The sequence below is a fragment of the Trichomonas vaginalis genome, chromosome V, assembly GCF_026262505.1.
Source record: "Trichomonas vaginalis G3 chromosome V, whole genome shotgun sequence".
In the NCBI taxonomy this organism is placed as follows: domain Eukaryota; phylum Parabasalia; order Trichomonadida; family Trichomonadidae; genus Trichomonas; species Trichomonas vaginalis.
In genome coordinates, this window is record NC_067207.1 from 26,543,594 (window position 1) to 26,565,480 (window position 21,887).

The following is a 21,887-nucleotide window of genomic DNA, read 5'->3' on the forward strand; positions in this document are numbered from 1 at the left end:
AGACCGTTTTTAACAAGTTCCCTATTTAAGTCATCTGCATTCATAAGCCTTTCTTCTTTCGTTCCGTCTCTATTTTTTACGCGTTTCATGAAGATAGTTGAATCATCATTTATCTCTGACATAAAATATCTCGGAGTAAATTCAGTCATGTCATTTGGACGATATGCTATTAAATCATATCCCTTAGCGAGCTTGTATTTTCCAGGTTTGAAATTATATCCGATTTTATGCTGAGCCATAAAGCTAAATAGGTTCGGGTCAGTATTTTCTTCCTTGAACTTTCTAATAGCTTCTTTATATCTGTCACTAAAGTCAATAGTATCTGGGTAACCATATTTTTCCTTTAGCATTTTTAAGAATTCTTGGTTTCCTTGTTCTCTACTTCTTTTATGTCCTTGCTCTGTTTGTGGTTGTTGCTGTGCAGGGTTTTGAACTGTTGGTTGTTGTGTTGGTTGTTGTGCTGGTTGTTGTGCTGGTTGTTGTGTTGGTTGTTGTGTTGGTTGTTGTGCTGGTTGTTGTGTTGGTTGTTGTGTTGGTTGTTGTGTTGGTTTTGGTGCATGCCTGTGTCTGTGTCCATGTGACGATGTAAATGTTCTAGGTAGTCCTGGTGCAGGTGCTTCTCTTGGAGGGTTTGGTGGTATATAAGTTCCACCAGCTGGCACATATGTTCCATCTGCAGCGTAATGTCCTACCTGACTTTTCGTTCTTAAGAAAGCATTTACTAGGTCTGTTTTGGTCTGTTGTAACTCTTTTTCTTGACTTTTCACAACAGTTGCTCTAACGGCGTCATAGGCACTTTGAACTGCCTGTCTCGTTGCTGCATCTGTTATTTTCGTCATATTTTGTGCTACTTCTTTTAACTCTTTGTCGAAACCTTCAGACTTCAGTTTCTTTCCAGATGAGAAGTCGTTCACTAGTTTCACCTTACTATGAAGAGCTTCGAAGGCGTTCTTAAAGTCGGCATTCATTAAAGCTTCATTTGAACTGTCTTCATCCGCTTGTATTTTTGTCCTTATTGACCCTATAAGCTGGGCTGCTTTAGCGTTGGCTTGGGCATCTAACCAGTCATTGTTAGCTTTTATATATTCTGCGCTTTTCATTGCCTTTTGCATGGCTGCGTCGTTATTTTTACTTTCTTGTGCTAAGTTTTCATACTGTACGGTTTGGTTTTGCAACTGTAAAAGTTTTTCTGCCTTTACATTTGCTTCAACTTCTTTTTATACTCATCGCTATCCATATATGTCTTCAGGGCTTTTTGTTTTATCTCTTCATCTTTCAGTATTTTATATTGAGTAGTATGGTTTTTCAAATTTATGACATCTTGTTCCATTTTTGCTACTTCTGCTGCTTTTTCTGACACTTTTTTCGCATATTCCTCTGTACTTAGTTCTTTCAGTTGTTCTTCTTTCTTCTTTTTCTCTACGTTTAACTCATTGAGTTTCTTTGTGTGTCTGTCATATTCTAGTTTCTTTTCGTTTTCACTTATTTGTTTCTGTATGTCTATGTTTGACTTTTTGACATCTGTTATTTGATTTTTGAGTGAACTCAAATTCATTTGACTTTGAGGGTTATAAGCTGTTCCGTCTGCAGCTCCACCATAGCCTGCCATTTTCGCTAAAAGTGCCGCTCTTAAACCTCCACTCTGTGCACCAAGAACTCGGTTTAAAAGCATAGGATTGCTTGACATTTGTTGCAACATAGTGGGGTCATTCAGCATTTGTTGTTGCAACTGTTGTTGTGGTGTCAGTTTTACTATTGGATGTTTCAATGCTCTCTTCCTCTTACGTATATTCTTACGTAGCTTACGTGGCATTTTAAGTGAAGTAAAAAACGGTTTTTGACAGATGTTTGTATGACACTTTCTCCGGTTTATAGGACCTCTCTCATATTCTATCTTGTCATGATTTCATCGTAAATGTTTTGTCAAGACTTCTTCGTAAATGTTTTGTCAAACTTCTTCGTAATGAGCGTAAAGGACCCAAAAATATAATTTATGTTAGAATGTTAGATCTAACATGTTTTCTAACATGTTTTCTAACATGGTCTAAAACTCTTGAATTTTCATGAATTTTCATGATTTCATCGTAAATGTTTCGACAAAACATAGACAATAAAGTTTTGACAAAACATAGACAAGAAAGTTTTGACAAAACATAGACAAGAAAGTTCATGAGAAATTAGACAAGAAAGTCTTGACAAAACATAGACAAGAAAGTCTTGACAAAACATAGACAAGAAAGTTTTGACAAAACATTGACGATGAAGAAGTTTCGACAAAACATTTACGATGAAAGTTCATGAGAAATTAGACAAGAAAGTCTTGACAAAACATAGACAAGAAAGTCTTGACAAAACATTTACGATGAAATCATGAGTTTTCTACGATGTTAGAAAACATGTTAGAAAACGTGTTAGATCTAACATGCTAACATAAACATTATTTTTGGTCATTTACGCTCATTACGAAGAAGTTTGACAAAACATTTACGATGAAATCATGACAAAACATTTACGATGAAATCATGACAAAACATTTACGAAGAAGTTTCGACAAAACATTTACGAAGAAGAAGTTTCGACAAAACATTTACGAAGAAATCATGAGTTTTCTACGATGTTAGAAAACATGTTAGAAAAGGTGTTAGATCTAACATTCTAACATAAACATTATTTTTGGGTCATTTACGCTCATTACGAAGAAGTCTTGACAAAACATTTACGATGAAATCATGACAAAAAAGTCAACGGCTGGTCGGCTGGGGTTCGGTCCTCCTCTTGGGTAAAATTTCTTCAGGGCTAGAAGGCACGAAGTGCCTGGAAGCCCCACTACCTTTTTTTTTTTTTTTTTTTTTGAATGTATTATCTGATTCAAAATGGCATTCATTTGCAGTAGCTGATCCTAAATTAATAAAAAATAATTTAGAAGCTTTATTTCCTTTGAAGAAACATCGATTTATTGAAAGTTTTGCTAAGAATACATAGAAAATTCCATATCTATTTTGTGAAACAATGTTATCAATGAAATTACAAAAATAGAAATTTTGTTTTTTAGAACTATGATAAAAACAACTTTGATAATCTGATGAAATATTATCGAAATTACTAAAATTTGTTGTTGAAAGAGAAAATGGTTCAGAACTAGCAAATGCTGCATTCCATTCTAGTTTTGAATCAGAGATATTTATTGATGAAAATAGAAGAGATCCATAAGAATGATACAAAACTGATTCATATCCTGTATTTTGAGTGAATGATGATTCAATAACAAAATTCTTGTAGTTATCATCATTTGTCACTTTAATATATGAATGAGATCCTGAATCATCTGATTTAGACTTATAACTACAGACTTTGTATTGAATAAATGATCCATTTGTTGCCATATATATGGATCCCCCATAACTTGCAGAGGAACAATTAAAAAAAGAAGAAGTGGAGCAAAGAACTTTTGTATCTGCAGTTGCATTAGTGATTTGAATAACACCTTCTTCAGTAAAATCTTTGAAAATAACAAAATCAACAAGGACGTTGTTGTATTCAGCGACTGTTCGACTTGTATTAACAAATGTGTGAATAACTGCATTATCATAGAATCTTTCCCAGATATCATTTGAAGGTCCTGAGAAATGAAAGCATACATCTCTTCTCCTTCTTTTCCCGAGATTTTCTTCTTTTTCTTCTTCAAGCAAATATAAATAGTTTACAAAAATATTTCGTTATCGAATATATATGTTTACACAAGTTAATATCATATATTAGAAATTCGTTCTCAAAAATAAGTCACTTTTTTAGAAATGCTTGAAGAAGGAAAATCAAACCTTGTTAAGCGGTGGGGGCGACGCGACAATATTTGGGACAATCTTGGTGTTGGTGAAAACAACGATTTACGCCTTGTTCAAGAGACAGAACAGTGGGATAGTGAAGTTGAAAAAAAGAAGAAAGCATTATTAAACGCATCACGAGGTTTAATTCGATCATTAGTTTTAATTTTAGATTTATCAACAAATGGATTAGAAATGCGTCTATTTAATCAAAACCGAATGAAGTTAATTCAAGATCAAACAATTGACTTCATTAATGACTTTTTTGTGCAAAATCCATTATCACAACTTTCCATTCTAGCAACATACGAATCTACATGCCGCATTTTAACACCTCTTTCCTGCAATGTTCAAGATCATGTCAAAAAAATCAAAAGTTTATCATTAGAAGACCATGGCGGTGAACCATCTCTTGAAAGCTCACTCTCTATTGCTACAGCAATTCTCGGAAATGGCGAAAAGAACCCTGGTCTTGCGCAAATCTCAACAACCAAAGAAGTTCTAATTGTTTACGGCTCACTAACTACATGTGATAACTCTCCGATCTACAAAACTCTCAATTTAGTCAGAGATTCTAAAATTAAAGTTTCAATCATCGGTCTTGGCGCAAAAGTCTTTGTTCTTGAAAAGATTGCAGCAGAAACCAAAGGTGAATACTTTGTTCCAGTATCTATTGAGCATTTACATGATATTTTCCATTCATTTGTTATTCCACCCGAATTTATGTTAAACCAGCGTCGTTACTTCATACCATTTGGCTTTGCATCTCTTGCAAGTCCAACAGTTCCTTCTTTCGACGTTTTCAAGCTGATGTCAAATCCTCCATCAAAAACAAATAAACCAGAGACTCCGCAGTACGGTGGATACCAATGTCCTCGATGCGGAACACGTGTTTTCAGTATCCCTTGCTTCTGTCCTGTTTGCAGAGACTTCTTAATTTCACCTGCATACCTTAAACGCACTGTTTGCCACCTTACACCTGTTCCTCTTTTTGTGTCCGAGGAAAGTCCTGACACTGACCATTGTTTTGGCTGTAATATGCCTTTCGAAGAAATTCCATGCAGATGTCCGAAATGTAATAAGTGTTTTTGCAAGAAATGCGATCCATTTATCCATGAAGTGCTTCAGAGCTGTCCTGGATGCTATGATATTAATTAATTTTAATTTGTTTTCAAATAATTTATAAAAAAATATATAGATATCTCGTAATTCTCTCTTTTTGCCATCTATCTCCTTACAACACCATCTTTAAAATCATTAAATTTAGAAATAATTGATAAAATTTTTTGATTGCAAGCTATATTTAACTAATCATTAGAAGCTTTTCCATTTTTAAATCATTTTTACATATGTCATGATCTCTTATCATATATATCTTCATCATATAGAAAGTTCATTTCATTTTTTATCGTTTTTCTTTTTGCAATATGTTTGGTCTATATTTGTATAGAGAAAGTAACATAGACATTATTGTTTATAATAACTAAAACAAACAAAATAATAATATAAAATTTAATTCCAGCCTGAAGAGTCACCCCACTCAGCATCAAACATTCCATTTTTAGCAGGTTTCTTCTCTTTCTTCTTTTTAGGTTTGGTAGGAGCGATAATTTCTGATTCTGAATAATCATAATCAATATCATGCTTCTTTCTAGATTTACTTGATCCTTTCCTTTTAGATTCTGGTTTTGATTTGATTTTCATCTTATTCTGATTATAATCTACATATTCAGTATCAGGATGAACCAAACCTGACTCGTCTGGATCTATTGCAGATATTTCTTTAGTAAGATTTCGCTTAGATTTTTTATTGCTAACGGATGATGCCTCTGGGAAGTCAATTGATTTGATAGATATTTGAGATAATGATGGATCTTGCTTTTTTTGCGATTTTTGTGACTCTTTAGCAGATGATAGTTTTGCTTTAAGAGAATTTATTGTTTTTTCTGCTTCTCGTAATTTATCTGATAGTGAATTAATAATTAAATCTCTCGATTTTATATCTTTCGTCAAAATATCAATTCGTGCTTCATATGTAACTTGTGATTGAGGAGAAATTTGAGGCTGTTGTTGAGGAGGTGGCATCATTGGTTGTGGTGGCGGCATTGTTCTAATTTTGAAGAGTAAGTATTCAACTGCCAGTTGAAGTATTAAAAATGCATGTAATCCTGCTCGACTTCCAAAATTTTCACCATCATCTTGACCGATGTTGGCAAAAGCTACTGGACCCATTAGAAATTCAATCGACTGAATGTCATTTGTACGAGCAATTGTTAAAACGTCAACATTTCCGATCATCTCCCAATTCATTTTATTTATTCTTCGAGTAAATTCGAATGGCATACCATAATTACCTTGGGGATTCATTCCCATCATGGGATCACCCCTTTGTTGAGGATATTGTTGATTTGGCTGTTGAGGATAACCTGGATATTGCTGAAAGCTTTGATTTTGATAATTACCAGGATATGGAGAACCAGCATTCATCGGATTTTCCTTCTGAAACTGGTTGATTCCTTGCATAGGATCATAGTTTGTGAATTCAGACATCAATTAAAAAAATTAACGTACAGTGTTTTCTCCATTTCCTCTAATCTAGGTTTCTTCCAATCCATCATTTAAAAAATTTATTTAAAACGCTAGCATTATGGCAACAAAAATTCTAGGAATTATGAGAAAATGCATATTATCTAATGAGACTTGTTCACGGTGTCTTGACTTCTGTTTTATGACTCATGAAAGTGGTATTTGGCTGATAGAAACTTAACAGATATATGATATTCAGCATATCTTCATATAATTGCAATATTTAGGTATAAATGTTATAACAATACATTTTATGTATCAATGGACTTATGTACGATTAATGAAATCAAAAAATAGAAATTGAAATTGAAAAATCAGGAAAATAATTCATAAATGTGCTCCAAAACATCGATAACTATCAACTCCTAAGACATTTAATGTTATTTAACAAATTCGAATCCAAAATAAAATCCCCATAGTGTTTACAATTCATTAAAAAATGGCGGCGAAAAGTGTCAAAAAGAATGATTTTATTTACTCTCTTTCTTGCTATAGATACGTATAATAACGATAAAAGAGAGGCCTTAATAACAAAGTTCACTAAGGACATAAAGAATTTGCCCAAAAATATCACAGATTTAGCGAAAAAAGTCGAAGAATTAAATACTAAAAAATCAGAAATGATAAAACGCAATAACTCTATTAATAGCAATGAACAAACTAGAAGCTTGTGTGGTAAATCATCGATAATCAGATTAAAACTCGAAAATGCTGATTATAAGCGAAATTCCATTTCTACCTCTGACAAAATCAAAGTTATTTTCGGAAGAATTAATATTACTGATATGCCAAACGTTCCTGCTTATAATGGTATATACATTCCCGATTCAACTGCTACATTAACATTTGCTCCACCTAAAAAAGCCAATGCTAAGCAAATTTCATTCAATTCAATACCTTACTCAAATTGTACGGCAAACTCATATAAATTAACTTTTTATGAAGGAAATAAGCAAGTTCATGAGAATCAACTCAAGAATGATCGTCCAAATCACATCTATTCGTATTCTATTGGGAAGCCAATTAATTTTGATCGCTTAGTCGTTAATGTTTTATCAACTATTGGAAATTCAACAGATCTTTGCTTCCCAGAGATTTCTGCATGCTCATAATCACCTTATATTGTTTACACACTCCTGTATTATTAAAAATACATTTTAATCCAATAATTTATCTTTATTTTTTTATTTCAGCATTGTTTTGTTGAAAGACATATTGAATGTGCATAATTTATTAAATTTCTCTTTTCATTTACTATGGAAAAGACTGAAATTAAAAAATAAAATACTGCAATATTCAAAGTTGAAACTAGATTATTGTTTCAGTTTGCTTGCATTGTTGCGTTATCCAAATTGCCGATGATATTTGAGACACTATCAATCAATTGCAATTTGAAAATTCAAAAAATAATGAATTTTTCGAGTTATACACTTACAAATATACTATACTATCCTTAGTTAAACTGAGAGTGCATAGATTCAGAGTCCTTCCTTTATGTAAAAATTCAAAATTCAAATTTATTCTTTTTTTAGTATAAACAAAGTAAATTATCGATATAGCAACGTGTATTTACTAATTATTCAAACATGATATAAACATTTATTCAATAAAAAATTGAGATAACAAAAACAATAAAAATAAGCTAAGCAATAACACAACAGGTCGGCTCACCGGGCGGCGAGTACATTGGGTCTTCATTATCTGCGTCTGGCATGGGGGAATTACAAAACATTTGAATTTTGTAAGGTCTTGGTGCTCTCGATACGAGAGGCACCTCTGAAATCTTGACTTGTATTTCGGGATCTATCAATTCCCAGTCGAGAGTTCCTTTTTGAGAATTAAGTTCGGAAAGCATCAATTCTTTGATTCTTTGGTAATCCGGTTTAGCAAAGAAGTCTAAGCTAAATATATGTTGGTATATTTCGCCGAAAAACGAAGGTAATTTTCTGAGTAAAGTTTCTGGTGGAGTTCTTTGCTTTTTATCGTATGTAGCGTCTTTATCTCTTGACGCCGGCCATGGGAGACGGCCAGCATAAAACTCAACAACTGAATAAAACCATGAAATTAAGTCATCTCGTCGAGAAAGTTCATGACCTTCATGAGCGTTCATCGATGCGTATTTGCAAGTGCCTGTAAAGCCTACTGAGTTTCTGTTTGGGATATGCTCCTTTGTTTGCCTGTCAATGTAAGATATTGCAAGTCCAAAATCAACCAAGCAAACAGGAAAATCCCAATCAGGCCTTAACAAGAAGTTGCCAGGCTTGATGTCTCGATGAATATAACCTCTACTGTGAAAGTCTTCGATACAACAAATTGTATAATAAGACAAATACAAAGCAGAATATGGAGAATAGTGTCTACCTTCTAATTGTCTTCGAGTGTTTGACAGAGAGGTTCCTAAAAGTTCCATAACCATATATTTATTTCCTTTATAAGTTCCTTCACCGTACTGAATCGCAAAGTTTTTTGATCCAGAAAGCTGTTTTGAGATCTCCTTTTCCATGACAAGTCCTTTGTTTTCTCCAGATTTCGTTTCATACTTCATTGCGTAATGTTTATTTGTTGAAATATCGGTTACGGCGTAAATTTCGCCATATCCGCCATGTCCGATGTGTTTATCTATTCTGTAGTTATTGATGACGAGTCCGTTGGCAAATATTTCTGGTTGCCCTTCTTTCTCGCTATCTTCAGACATTTTTTTGTTTTTTTGTTTTTCAAAAGAAAATTGTCGATTTCTGACACGTAATCAAAAACTCAATCGGTAATTAAAATTTTTGTAAAATGTCAAAAGTAATCGTCAAAATCATGTTCGGAATGAAATATTCTACACAACATTAGGAAATCAGAAATTCACTTTTTTTATTTTTACGTCTAACGTTTCTCAGAAAATGTTTGTCGGGAATTATAAGCTCCTAAAATTCATGAGGATAATCTCTTGTGAGTCTAATTCTCGATCCTGTTGTAAACAGAAATTCATCAAAAGTGACACCTCAGAAAAGCTAAAATATTGAATTTTTGGAACTTTTGATAGAGCACGTTTTTAAATATTAATTAAAGTAAATGTATATTTTGTAAAGATTCTTTTTAATAAAAAAATAAAATTTTGAAGAAGAACACAAAATCTTCTGAAAAATAATATCACATAAACTCATATTATTTTCTAATATATAACTATTTTATATAAAAATCAAATTCAATGATCTTAAAAGCGAAGGATAAACCTCAAAATTTACGAATATAATGAGTGGGAATATAATGCTTATCTATCATAAAACCATATGAAATATCAATTTTTGCTTTACGCCTAATTTTTGACGACAATTAGCAAAAAATGTTAAATGTTAACACTCAGTCCATTTGAATATGAAAAATAAAATTGATTTTGATTAAATGTTTTTATTTATCATGCAATTCTTCTTGTGACCAAAGATTTGAATAAAAGTTCAAAAAATAAGATAGCTTAAAAATAATATACGGTAGTGTTTACTAATAGATGAATAGTATATAAATTCTATTAAAATGGATTTGATCCAAAAAAATATAAAACCAAAAATAATTGTTATATTTAAATGAAGAAGTAATTTAAAACGATTTTATTTATGATCAAATTTTATATATTTTTTTGGATCAAATCCATTTTAATAGAATTTATATACTATTCATCTATTAGTAAACATTTTTTGCTAATTGTCGTCAAAAATTAGGCGTAAAACATTGTTATTAATAAAATTACAAGAAAAGATATTTTGATAATTAGAAAAATGATAAAAACAACATTGTGTATTTGTTGAAATATTATAGAAATGACTATAATTTGTTGTTGAAAGATTAAATGGTTGCAAACTAGTAAATGCTGCATTTGCATCTAGTTTTGAATCAGAGATATTTAATGATGAAAATAGAATAGATCCATAAAAATGATCTAAAACAGAATAATTTCCTGTACTTTGAGTAAATGATGATTGAATAACAAAATTCTTGTGGTTATCATTATTTGTCACTTGAATACATGAATGAGATCCTTGTACATCTGATTTAGATTCATAATTACAGATTTTGTATTGAACAAATGATCCTGATGATGAAAGATATATGGATCCTCCTTGTTCTGTAGAGGAACAGTTAAAAAAGAAGAAGTTGAAACAAGAACTTTTGTATCTTCAGCTGTAGTAGTGATTCGAATAACACCATCTGGACTAAAATTTTCGAAAAGAACGTAATCAACAAAGACACTGCTGCTTTCTGTGACTGTTTGACTTGTACTAACAAATTTAGCATAAGTTGCAGGACCATAGAATCTATTCCATGTATCGATTGAAGGTCCTGAGAAATGAAAACAAGCATCTCTTCTTCTTTTCCCGAGATTTTCTTCTTTTTCTTCTTCATACAAATATAATTTTCAATAGTTTACAAATTGTCAATGTTCAAATTTTTGAGTTTGTTATGAATAATAATTCGAAAATCTTAAAGGTGCACTTGTGCTCATCTGAATTTAATTCAAAATTAAAGAAAAGTCTCGTCTTATACAATCGTAATTAAATTGCACCTCTTAGAAACATTATTATAATAAAAATAAAGCAAAATTGATTATAAGATATTGGAGAACAAAAAAACTTAGATAAAATTAAAAAAAATAATATATTCGTTTTAAAAAACTTATTTGGTAAGATTTAAAATTCAAGGGACATTTATCTTTACTTGCTATTTGGTGTCCAATCGCTGAATTTATTCTTCTGCTTGATTTCGTTCATTGCCTTATCGTTCTTCTTAATTCTTTGTTCGTTAACCTTTCCTCTATTGTTGCGTGGGCTCTGGCTTCTTCTTGACTCACTACGCTGGTGAACTTCTATGTAACCAGTCTTAACATCGGGGAATGTCTTAGTTTCTTTAATTTCATAAATATCCTTTGTAATAAAGTAGTTTTCGTTGATCTTCTGTATTGTGAATGTCTGTGTGAATGACTTTGGTGAGCCATTGTCAATGACAGCATTAACAACTAATTCGAAGCCATTTTCGATTTCTTTGGTCTTATAATCTGTAACAACGAACTGTGTGCCTGTTGGGATGTCTGTTCTGATCATATCTGGGCGGAGATCAGTAAGGGTCTTTGGCTCATTAACATCGTATTCTGGGCGTGTCATTAAAGCGTTCTGGACATAGAATTTAACAATATCCTCGTCACCGTAAACAAACTTACGGTAGTAAAGGTATACGAAGTCGTTTGCAATTTGTTCAAAGGAAGACATCGCAAAGTTTATATTGGCCGACCGCACTTTTTTATCGTTCGGCAACACTTCACTTGGCCGCATAGTGCAAGTGATGCAGAAATGAATAATAAATCGAAAAATATTGATATGTCAGCAATGAATGTAAGTTTTATTCTTGATTTGTCAGAATTATAAAACGACAGACTATTTTATTCTGGCATGTTAGTAATACCAAATAATTATACTGGTCATAACAAGCTTTAACCCGATTGAAATAGCCATTTGGGATATTCCTCATAATGGAAGACCATCTGTTATTAGGAATTCATTCAACAGTAGGAGATAACCATCATTAAATCTATGAAATAGAATAAATTTGCTGATAATATCATATGAAAATCAAGAAAAATGAGAAATATAAAATTTAAAATTAATGAAAAACTAAGCATTCCCATAAATGTATGAATTGTCTGTCAATGAAAATATAATTTATTATGAGTTTTAAAGGAATTTTGTTGAAATATTTTAGATAAAAAAATTATAAAATGAAACAAAACTTTTTTAGGATTAACAAAACAGCAAATTTTGTAGAATACATAATCTAATATTATAAACAAACGTCAGACGGTCGGGAACATATGTCTGATAGAAATTACCCTTCCGCGGCATGTAGGACATATTTTAGACACTTCGCAAGCCCTTACAGCACATTTGTAGCAGTATTCGAAGTGTCCGCATGGCAAAATCATCGTATCTGCTTTAGAATCGCAGCAAATTTGGCATTCTTGCTCTTGGAATACGTTGACGAGCTTCAGAACAGGTGTAGAACATATCGGACAGACTTTCTTCTCGCGTTCGGACTTCTCAAACGAATCTTTGCAATTATGACAAATTAATATATGTCCGCAAGGGACACAAGCAAGTTCTGCCTCTTCCTTGTGGCATATCATGCACATCTGCTTGTGCTCGCTCTTTGATTCGCATGATAAATCGAGATTTCCAATATCCATCTCAGGAATTTCAACAAAATCGGGTTCTTCTTGCGGCATCTTCGCTTCTTCGCCAATGGAAAACATTCCATCTTGATAAATAAGCGATTTGAAGCTGGAATTTTCTGAATTTTTGACATTTCCTATAAATTTGGTTGGCAAAAGCTCTCCGCGATGGTGGATAAGTATATCTCCATTTATTATGCAATTCTGTATCAATGGGCTCGATGTAGTCATGATTTCGATGGCTTTTTTACAAGAATTAATAATACAGTTATTAATTTCAGGATTTGCACCGTTTACTATGCAAATTCCCGTATTTAAGCAATTGTTTATTGTAGTTTTAGCGATTCTTGGGCTTGAAAAGTCGGAAATCATGATTGCGTGAGTTTTTCCTGATTCTAGAGAGATATTGTATAGCGAAGGGTTTGCAGCATCTCTTATTACGATTCCGAAGTTATTGTATGTCTTGATTTTGCAATTCTTTACCGCTGGATTCGATTTATATCCTAAACAACAAACTCCAGGGGAATTCATATTGGTAAATGTGCAGGAATCAATTAATCCACCGCAATACTCGTAAATAATTCCAGAAGAAGTGAAAGTTGAATTCTTAATTTGAGTTTTACAGTTAAATTGCGCATGAACACCGCTATGTCCGTTACCGCTGAATGTACAATTATCTACTATTGTTGTTCCATCCGTTGAGCAGTTGATTGCGCCTCCTTTGATCTTTTCAAACCTACATTTGTTAAATGTTGCTTCAGAATTCTTAAAAACGTAAGCTCCTTTACCTGCAATTTCGGAGAATTTGCATTCATTAAATTCGCACTGCGAATTACTGAATACGTATACTGAAAATTTGTCTGTACCGAGGAAAGTTGATTTATTAACAAATCCTTTGGCCGATTCTAATATTAAGAGCGATGTTTGTGTATTTAAATGGAATGTGCAATTGATGATTTCAAAACTGGCTCGATCTCGAATAGTTAATGGGCAAACAATTGCATTTGAAAAAACGCAATTCTCGAATATACATTTGGATTGAGCGAAAACTTCAACGGCAGTATTTGGCTGCTGATCGGAAGGAGTGAACGTGCAATTTCTTGCTATCAGTGTTCCTTCTCCTGTACAATGAACTAATCCTTGAATTTCAAGATTTTCGAATTCGGCTTCCGCTTGGCTTATTGTTACCCATTTTATCTCTAAATGATTGTCTTTTTTGTTATCACATGTCAATTTGAGGCGTTGACGGATATAAATTGGTTCCTCAATAACTGCGGGCTTTACAACTTTCATAACAAGTCGACGTTGTTCATCAGCACCTACAGTCTCGGTAAAGTTCAGGAGGAGACTTGGAATTCCTGGAGGAATTTTGATTTCCATCCTCGAAAAAGAAAAATATTTTTTTTATCGTCGTAATGTCAAATTTTTAACTCACTTGACGGAGAAAAAAAAATTATAATTCTGTCTTTGTCATAAAAAATATGTATATATGACTGATGATTTATTAATGATCTTATTGACGTTTTGATCATTTTTTTTTCGTCAAAATTTTCAAATCTCAAATTCCTTCAGAAAACAATTACTAAAATTTGCTGTGCAATATCCCAAGATGATGTAGCAATAGGAAAAGAAAGATTCGAAAGTGAAAAATTGCCATCAAAATTTTTGTGAGATAATTTTTTCTTGATTGAAAATTTCAGTACAAAAAATACTCGTTCTTTAACCGCAACTCATTTGAGTATAACCATATGGTAGAGTAATTGTAATGTAGTCTAGTGTATAAGTATGGGCTTTATTAATGATATTGTAGAGTGTTTTCATGAATCAAGCAATCTTCTTCATATTTTTGTCAAAAAAACATGTTGTAAAATCATTGAACTAATAACAACAACTAGCAAGCCGAATGGGCAATTAGGTATACTGTACAAGACTAGGATAACTATATTATTTGCTCTAATCCTCTCAAGGTATGTTGCTTTTCAAAATCCTTGATTTTTTTTTCTCGGCAATTTTGACAATTTGCCATTTACTCGTCATTTTTCATGTTTTTGATGTTAATGACTGTTTTAGTAAGAGATAATTAAAAATATGCTAAATTTATAACTTTTTATCCGTCGCATCAGAAATGCGATTTCAAAAAAAGTGTCAGGTTTCGGTCTTCAAAAATGTTGATTAAAGGAAATTTAACGTTTAAGTATCTAGCTTTATCTCATATATATAATAGCCCGGTACTTTCAGTAGCGCCACAGTCAAATCAAATACACTTGACCGGAACACACTTAAATTTCCAGAATATTTTTTCAAATTTCTTTTATTCAACGAACAGTAAAATTCTAACTTCGATTTCGAAATCAACATTCCGTAAATTTACAGATTCTGTCATCAAAGTTCAAAGCCAAAACATAAATCGAAAACATTATCGTTCAAATTTCGAAGTTTCAGATAAAAATGAAGAGTTTTACTTTAGTCAGTGTGTTTTCGAAAGAACTAGAACGAATACGAGTGGAGGAGCCATATCTATCTTCTCACAAACCGCTAAATTAAATATTATCTACTGTGGTTTTACAATTTGCGGAGCCACTATGAATGGTGGTGCTGTAGAGTTCCAAGGCAGTGAGTTTTCAATTGAAAAATCATGCTATCTCGGTTGTTTGGCTGCACAAATGGGCCAAGCAGTAGATTTACAAGGTTTTGATGATTTCAAAGGCCAAATTTCATATATTTCCGTACAGCAATGTGCACCTGCTAGGTCTCCTGGCCTTTCTCAGTCGTTTTTTCTGAGACATGGAACTCATGTAATTATCGGAATGAATTCATCATCAAATTTCATCAAAGATACAGGTGCATCACTTTGTATAGCATATACGAACGGTTTAAAGCTTCATTTCTCATCTTTTATCGGAAATCAAGGCGCAAATTGTTTTTGGCTTCACCATTTGCGAGATAGTGATGAGCTTTATACATGTAATATCGTAAAGAATACAGCAGGTGCTAATCTTGGCATTTTTACGCTAGAAAATTCATCGGCCATTTTCTCAGCTTTTTATTTCATAGAAAACGTTGCGCCGACCTATTTTGTGTCTGGCTTTGCAACACTGTCCAAATGCGCCCTCGATGTAAAGAAATCTGCCAAATTATTAAAAGGATGTCAGCTTCAGATCGTAGAAACGGTCTGGGGAATCAAGAGTCTTAAGCAGCTACCTCTTTCATCATATATTACTTGGGAATGCTGGGCTTTGGGCGCTCCATCTCCTTCTCCATCCCAATCTCTTGTTCCTGTCGACCACGCCCTTGAAGAGGCCGTCTTAGGAGTCTGGGTTCTATTTGTTATTGTGGCAATTGGTCTTGTCGCCTTTTACGCCACTTTGTTGGTCGTATTGAAAGTTACTGAGCAGAAAGACAACTCTAATGAGAACGACGCTATGCTACTTTCAATGGACGCAAAGAATATTGTAAAGTTATAAATGGATTTTATTTGATTTTGTATAAAAATTTTAAATCATGTTTTTTTATAGAAGTTTTTGATAGCAAATCAAACTAACAAACATCTAATTTATATATAAGATGTTAAACAACTTCAAGATGACCTTTGCTTGATGAATATGGATATATCCATATTGATTCTTAGTTTCTTTATTGCACCAAATTTCTCCATTCGATAAATCTGTGATACTTTCATTAAAAATTCGAATACAACAAAATTTCTTTTCGCAAATCACTCTCAATCACTTGATTCTAAGAAGAATAACTCTGATAAAGATCTACATATCCTGTTTTGTTATCTTTCACGCTTAATGCAGTTTACATTGCAAGAATTTGAAATTTCTTCAAAAAAATCTACTTCATTATAGATATTATGATCAAACACATTCACAGCAAGAATACAATGTAGAATCTGTAAATTTTTTCACAGAAATTCATTAATAATGAAATGATTGAGAAAATTCATATCAAAAGTTAAAAATAAAAGACCATGTACGAAAAGATAAAACTCACTATGCATGGTGTTTCAATGTAAGATAGAAATGTAGCACATTTAAATCCATTTGATCATCAAGTAAAAAATACCAAAAAATATAAGGTTTTCGTTAAGAAGTAAGATTTAATAAGAAGTAATGATCTCATATTCACTAGCAATCTTGTTCGGATTCAAACAATAAAGGAGGAAAAAACCGCCGGTTTTTCGTGTAAAAAAATAAAAAAAATGTTTTCGAAAACCCTTGGTGCTCCTTTGAAAGATCCAAATTTCATTGTACTCGGAAGGCAAGCATTTTCATGCGGTCATTCTAATACAGTAGGTGTTCGTCCAACAATGGAAGATACTGCTGTTGTTGTTGGTGACTTTGCAGGTCCAAATACATCATACTACGGCCTCTTTGATGGGCATGGTGGTGTTGACTGTGCTCTTTATTGTGCAAATAATTTTCATCGAATTTTTGCATCAAAATTTCACATTACAGCAAATGTTGAAACAGTCATCAAAGAAACGATTCTCGAACTTAACAATGTCGCTGTCAAGAGATGGCCTTCGCAAGGATGCACACTCGCTGTTGTTTTAATCATAAAAGACATAATTTACACAGCAAATCTCGGAGATACTCGCATCATATTAGTAAATGGAGAACAAACTACACGATTATCATACGATCATAAAGCTACAGATCAAGAAGAAGCTGATAAAATTGCAAAGATCGGCGGTGCTGTATTTGGTGGTCGTGTGTTAGGTGTATTAGCTATTACTAGAGCTATCGGTGATGGTGAATTGAACGGTTATCTTATTCGCGAACCTACAATGAATCGTTTAAAGAGAAAAGACGGTATGCAGCTTATCATTGCTTGTGATGGTGTTTGGGATGTAATGACAGATGAAGAAGCAGCAAGAATCGTCAAAACTTCAAATAATACAGCAGAATCAGCGAGAAAGATAAAAGATACAGCAGTCAGTCGCAGCACACTCGATAATGTTTCCGTTTTAGTTATTAATCTTAATTACAAATGATTATTTTATAGAAAATTAATAATTTTTTTTGATAATCAATTGTTTTCTATGTAGCATTGAATGGTTACATCACTCCACTTTTTAAAACATGTTTCCAAATACTTATGCTTATTCAGATGATGAAAAAAACTAATTTTATCTTTTTATATGTTTTGTTTAGAATTTATGTTTAATAAGTAAATCATTGTGTTAAAAATGATGATTTCTGCTATACATTTTTTAAAATTGAAATAAAATTTTTTCTTCAAAATCATTTATTTTCCAACCTAAATAATAAGTTACCCTTTTCTTCAATCAAACTTATTTTTATATTTTCCCGTGTAAACACATAAGTTCTTACAGGTTATCAAAAGATAATGGAGATACAACTGTTCTAATTTTATATTATTCTTGTAGAAAGCAATACAACTGGCAAGAAAAGTTAGCAATCGTTTTCTGTACATCATTTAAAAACATGTTGGTTTGAAGAAGAAAAAGAAAAGGAAAATCAAAGGAATAGAAGAAGAGATATATGTTTTCATTTCTCGGGACCTTCATGATATGGCAACTTATGAAAAATTTGTTAATACAAGTCGAAAAATCACTGAAAACAAACAAGTCTATGTTGATTAAGTTCTTTTCAAAGATTTTAGTCCAGAAGTGTGTTGTTCGGATTTTTTCAATTCACCATCGATGATGATACAAAAGTCTGCGTTTCAATTTCTTCTTTTTTTTTAAATGTTCCTCTACAAGTAATGAAGGATCAGAAGGATCATTTATTCAATACGCAGTCTGCAGTTATGAATCAAAGGCACAAAATACAGATCCTGGATCAGGATCTCATTCATTTATTCAAGTGATCTACATAGAAACTTTGTGAAAAAGAAGTTCGACTATTTCTTGATTATCATTAAGCCTTGCAATATGAAGAGCTGTTTGTCCTTCATTATCTTTTTCATTGATATTTATACCATGTGAAATAAGTAGTTCGACTGTTTCTTTACTATTATAATATGTTGCAATATGAAGAGCTGTTTGTCCATCATTATTTTTTCATTGATGTTTGCTCCATGTGAAAGAAGAAGTTCAAAACAAGAAGATTGAAATAATATTAACACTGTTGATTTCTAAGACATGATAATCATCGCATATGAATTTCGCAAGAGATAAATATGACTTTGTATAGCGATTATTGCAGGAAATGAAATTTAAAATATCTTCAACAATAAGTTGGGGTAGGAATTTCTTTGAATCGATCAATTCGGTTTGGATCTTTTTGTAAATCTTTGTGAGTTCTTCTTCTTTTTCAGTTTTCAGCTGATGCAATGCTATATATAAATCAATGTAGTATTTATACTTGCTTCGCTGTTCCTCAGATTTGTTTGGATGAACATCTTGATTAGACATTAATAGTTTTTAAAAATAGCGCATTTGTATTTTAACACATAAAATATATTTATTATTCATTTAGAGAAAAAATTGTATGTTATCCATGGGAAAAACAATAATATCACGGATTTTGATATTAAATTAGGTATTTTTATTAAGTTTATTGATATAAAATAGCATAATGTCAATGGAAAAGTAGAAAATATAAGAGTGGTTCATTATTCAACATCTTCTAATCTTATGTTATATACTCATAATATAAGATCTTTTCTCAGGCTAGAAATGGTGAAGGAAAGCTTACACAAAATTTGAAAATTCATGCCACTGTCTTAAAAAATACAAAACCTGGACCCACTCATTATTTTCTATATCCAAAACTATAAATATCTATTAAAGATCAACAGAGAATATATTTATCTAACGGAAGTTATATGAATTGTGTGATAGAAGGCGAAATCCTTCCATAAAGTAGAAAAGAAAAGGAATTGAATTGCATTTGTAAACTATTCAATTTTAAACAAAATAAATTTTAGGGAAAAGTAATAGTCAATATAGAATGTCTTTTAATTTAGGCCACCAAAATTAAAAGAATTATTGGAAAAACTCAACATCGAAATAATAATCCAACCAATAAAGAAAAGTCGAAAGAGAGAAGTCTGTGGAAATATTATGTCATATTGTAAAGAATCACAATAAAAAGGATTGGACTATAATTTTTGAGATGGAAAATAACAGAACAAAATTTATAAGAAAAAACACAAAATAATGTTATAAACTTTCTAAGAGCTTGCTTCCGTGTACAGGGGCTTCCTGCGTTGCCCTTCTTTCGCGAGATCGTTTTGTATCATTAATCCTCATAATTAATGAATTTGTCTGGTTTAGAGACGCCCTACATCCGCTTGCCGGGTTAGGACGAATAATAAGTGCTCTCTTTTTGACTACGCTAAAAGAAGTCGTATTTCTATTTTGGTCTTCCTTGAGGTCTGCGTTCTTGAAATATCCTTCGACGTAAGAAGAACTCATCAGATCGGCTGCCGAAGGCCTTTTCGACGGTATTGGATTAAGGCAACTTTGTATTATATTGCCAGCTTCAGGTGAAACGAATTGAGGGATTTTATACGACGCCGAAACGATTTGTTGAAATAGCCTTGATTGATTCTGCTCAGTCCATGGTAATGCCGAAGTTGACATTATGTATAATATAACTCCTAATGACCAAATATCGGATTTTTGACCATCGTACTGCTCTCCGCGGATGACTTCTGGAGCAACGTAGTAAATAGAACCGCATGAAGTTGAAAGGAGAGCTTGCTTTTCTGTACTATGTGAAAAACCAAAATCACCGAGACGTATATCCATGTCTTCTGTAAGGTAAATATTTTCAAGCTTGAGGTCTCTGTGAGCAATATTCTTCGAATGAATATAGTTAACTGCAGCTACTAATTGAGAAAAATATTTCCGGATTTGGTATTGAGGTAATCTCGCTCTTTTAGTTATCAACTCGAATAGCTCACCATTGGCACAATATTCCATGATAAGGAAAATAAAGTCTTGCTCGTAAACAATTTCATAAAGTTGGCATATATTCTTGTGTTTAAGAGATTGATGAAAGCGTATTTCTTGTTCGAAGTGTTGGATAGTTTCGTTTTCTCTGAGCGTTTGCCGACTGACAATCTTGCATGCGTACTGTTGAAGGGTTCGAATATTTTCGACTAGGCAAACAACAGAAAATGAACCGTGATTGATAACTTTCACAACGCGATAGCAAGAGAAAACTTTGGGGAAGTTATGATCGAACTTCTCTTGATCCGCAAGGGTCTGGTCTATTATCTCTCCTTCCATTAAAATTTTTTTTTATATTTCTTTAGAAAACGGTTTTTTGTAAAGAAAAATAAAAGTGACGCAAACAAAAGCGATATATAATTCATTTTTCAATAGGATATTTTTTCAGAATTTATTTCCGAATATCTTTATTGACTTTTAGAAACGAATATTTAAATTTTGAAATTTCAACAGATTATTGATAAACAATATCATTAAATCAAAATTTAAATGGTCAACCATGCATTGACAACGTTAGAAATTTATCATGGCACAGTATCACTGTCCAAATATTTAGATTTGGTTTAATTGTTATTTCAAATTTTGAATATTTTGCTACTCCCGTCATTTTTGATGAGTGATCCACCTCTAAAACTTGGCAAACATAGTTTCAAGCTTATGGAAGATAAACAAACTCAAAAAGTCATTGATGAATTCAAAGATGTCACAAATATTCGTCAACTAAATCAAGGTAAAGAATAAATCTGATATTTTATTAAGTAATTATATCCGTAACGTGCTACAAAATCTTTATGGGCTTGATCCTCTCGAATTTTGTCCACATTCAAAAGTTTGCAAAATCATTCAGGTATATTTTTATTGTTTGTGCATATCGGAGAAGAAATTTGTTCAAATTTTTTTTGAATTCGAAAAAATACAAATTGAATGACTGTATTATGCTTGGATTTCAATTCTATACTATTTTCCTGTCATTTGTTTCGGTGGTTATAAGTTTCCGATAAAAAATTGTGAATCATTGAATTTCTAAATTCTCTCAAAAGTATATTGGTGCATTTTTGTCGGTTTTTAATGAAACTCTTTGAAATTACATGTCATTAATGAGATGAGAAAATGTTGGAGTTTTTCTTCGTATTTTCAAAATTTGCATAAGATTTTCGAAAGTATTTAATGTAAATAGTTAATTTAATTTATTCATTTTTCATATTTTTGTAAATTCAGAAAAAAATGTATCTTTCAAATTTTTCTGAAGTACTTTTCATGAATTTTTTTATTAATGGATAAATGTAATTATCATCGTATGTATAATAAATTCCATTCAAAATATCGAAATCCGATTATATTAAAAAAA

At 32.1% G+C, this 21,887-nt stretch overlaps 12 protein-coding genes across 12 annotated transcripts, besides 1 other annotated feature; 4 read left to right on the forward strand and 8 right to left on the reverse strand.

The window, feature by feature from the left end:
* Nucleotides 1-194: 194 nt before the first annotated feature.
* TVAGG3_0407630 (protein of unknown function, DUF4106 family) lies at nucleotides 195-1,112 on the reverse strand (the record flags this gene model as incomplete). The annotated part of the gene is made up of 1 exon (XM_051232980.1): nucleotides 195-1,112. A coding segment is annotated over one exon (918 nt), but the record flags the coding sequence as incomplete, so codon positions are not given.
* Nucleotides 1,113-1,486: 374 nt separating this feature from the next.
* On the reverse strand, nucleotides 1,487-1,813 carry TVAGG3_0407640 (protein of unknown function, DUF4106 family; the record flags this gene model as incomplete). The annotated part of the gene is made up of 1 exon (XM_051232981.1): nucleotides 1,487-1,813. A coding segment is annotated over one exon (327 nt), but the record flags the coding sequence as incomplete, so codon positions are not given.
* A 721-nt stretch (nucleotides 1,814-2,534) lies between these two features.
* TVAGG3_0407650 (nucleotide-excision repair) lies at nucleotides 2,535-5,028 on the forward strand (the record flags this gene model as incomplete). The annotated part of the gene is made up of 1 exon (XM_001317941.2): nucleotides 3,795-4,979. The coding sequence occupies one exon, from the start codon at nucleotides 3,795-3,797 to the stop codon at nucleotides 4,977-4,979; it is 1,185 nt and encodes a 394-aa protein (XP_001317976.1).
* Nucleotides 5,029-5,269: 241 nt separating this feature from the next.
* TVAGG3_0407660 (zinc finger, C2H2-type family protein) lies at nucleotides 5,270-6,371 on the reverse strand (the record flags this gene model as incomplete). Its single annotated transcript, XM_001317940.1, has 1 exon — nucleotides 5,334-6,371. The coding sequence occupies one exon, from the start codon at nucleotides 6,369-6,371 to the stop codon at nucleotides 5,334-5,336; it is 1,038 nt and encodes a 345-aa protein (XP_001317975.1).
* Nucleotides 6,372-6,852: 481 nt separating this feature from the next.
* Nucleotides 6,853-7,577, forward strand: TVAGG3_0407670 (uncharacterized protein; the record flags this gene model as incomplete). Its single annotated transcript, XM_001317939.1, has 1 exon — nucleotides 6,872-7,519. The coding sequence occupies one exon, from the start codon at nucleotides 6,872-6,874 to the stop codon at nucleotides 7,517-7,519; it is 648 nt and encodes a 215-aa protein (XP_001317974.1).
* Nucleotides 7,578-7,773: 196 nt separating this feature from the next.
* On the reverse strand, nucleotides 7,774-9,158 carry TVAGG3_0407680 (protein kinase protein; the record flags this gene model as incomplete). Its single annotated transcript, XM_001317938.1, has 1 exon — nucleotides 8,050-9,102. One exon carries the CDS (start codon nucleotides 9,100-9,102, stop codon nucleotides 8,050-8,052), a length of 1,053 nt encoding a protein of 350 aa, XP_001317973.1.
* Nucleotides 9,159-9,364: 206 nt separating this feature from the next.
* Nucleotides 9,365-9,402: a mobile genetic element.
* Nucleotides 9,403-10,863: 1,461 nt separating this feature from the next.
* Nucleotides 10,864-11,961, reverse strand: TVAGG3_0407700 (NTF2-like family; the record flags this gene model as incomplete). Its single annotated transcript, XM_001317937.2, has 1 exon — nucleotides 11,102-11,653. The coding sequence occupies one exon, from the start codon at nucleotides 11,651-11,653 to the stop codon at nucleotides 11,102-11,104; it is 552 nt and encodes a 183-aa protein (XP_001317972.1).
* Nucleotides 11,962-12,078: 117 nt separating this feature from the next.
* On the reverse strand, nucleotides 12,079-13,998 carry TVAGG3_0407710 (RING finger protein 141-related family; the record flags this gene model as incomplete). Its single annotated transcript, XM_001317936.2, has 1 exon — nucleotides 12,235-13,989. The coding sequence occupies one exon, from the start codon at nucleotides 13,987-13,989 to the stop codon at nucleotides 12,235-12,237; it is 1,755 nt and encodes a 584-aa protein (XP_001317971.1).
* A 749-nt stretch (nucleotides 13,999-14,747) lies between these two features.
* Nucleotides 14,748-16,078, forward strand: TVAGG3_0407720 (uncharacterized protein; the record flags this gene model as incomplete). Its single annotated transcript, XM_001317935.1, has 1 exon — nucleotides 14,775-16,073. One exon carries the CDS (start codon nucleotides 14,775-14,777, stop codon nucleotides 16,071-16,073), a length of 1,299 nt encoding a protein of 432 aa, XP_001317970.1.
* Nucleotides 16,079-16,806: 728 nt separating this feature from the next.
* Nucleotides 16,807-17,696, forward strand: TVAGG3_0407730 (protein serine/threonine phosphatase protein; the record flags this gene model as incomplete). Its single annotated transcript, XM_001317934.1, has 1 exon — nucleotides 16,814-17,608. The coding sequence occupies one exon, from the start codon at nucleotides 16,814-16,816 to the stop codon at nucleotides 17,606-17,608; it is 795 nt and encodes a 264-aa protein (XP_001317969.1).
* Nucleotides 17,697-18,673: 977 nt separating this feature from the next.
* On the reverse strand, nucleotides 18,674-18,994 carry TVAGG3_0407740 (spectrin binding; the record flags this gene model as incomplete). Its single annotated transcript, XM_001317933.1, has 1 exon — nucleotides 18,674-18,994. One exon carries the CDS (start codon nucleotides 18,992-18,994, stop codon nucleotides 18,674-18,676), a length of 321 nt encoding a protein of 106 aa, XP_001317968.1.
* Nucleotides 18,995-19,421: 427 nt separating this feature from the next.
* On the reverse strand, nucleotides 19,422-20,828 carry TVAGG3_0407750 (protein serine/threonine kinase protein; the record flags this gene model as incomplete). Its single annotated transcript, XM_001317932.1, has 1 exon — nucleotides 19,745-20,818. One exon carries the CDS (start codon nucleotides 20,816-20,818, stop codon nucleotides 19,745-19,747), a length of 1,074 nt encoding a protein of 357 aa, XP_001317967.1.
* Nucleotides 20,829-21,887: the final 1,059 nt, after the last annotated feature.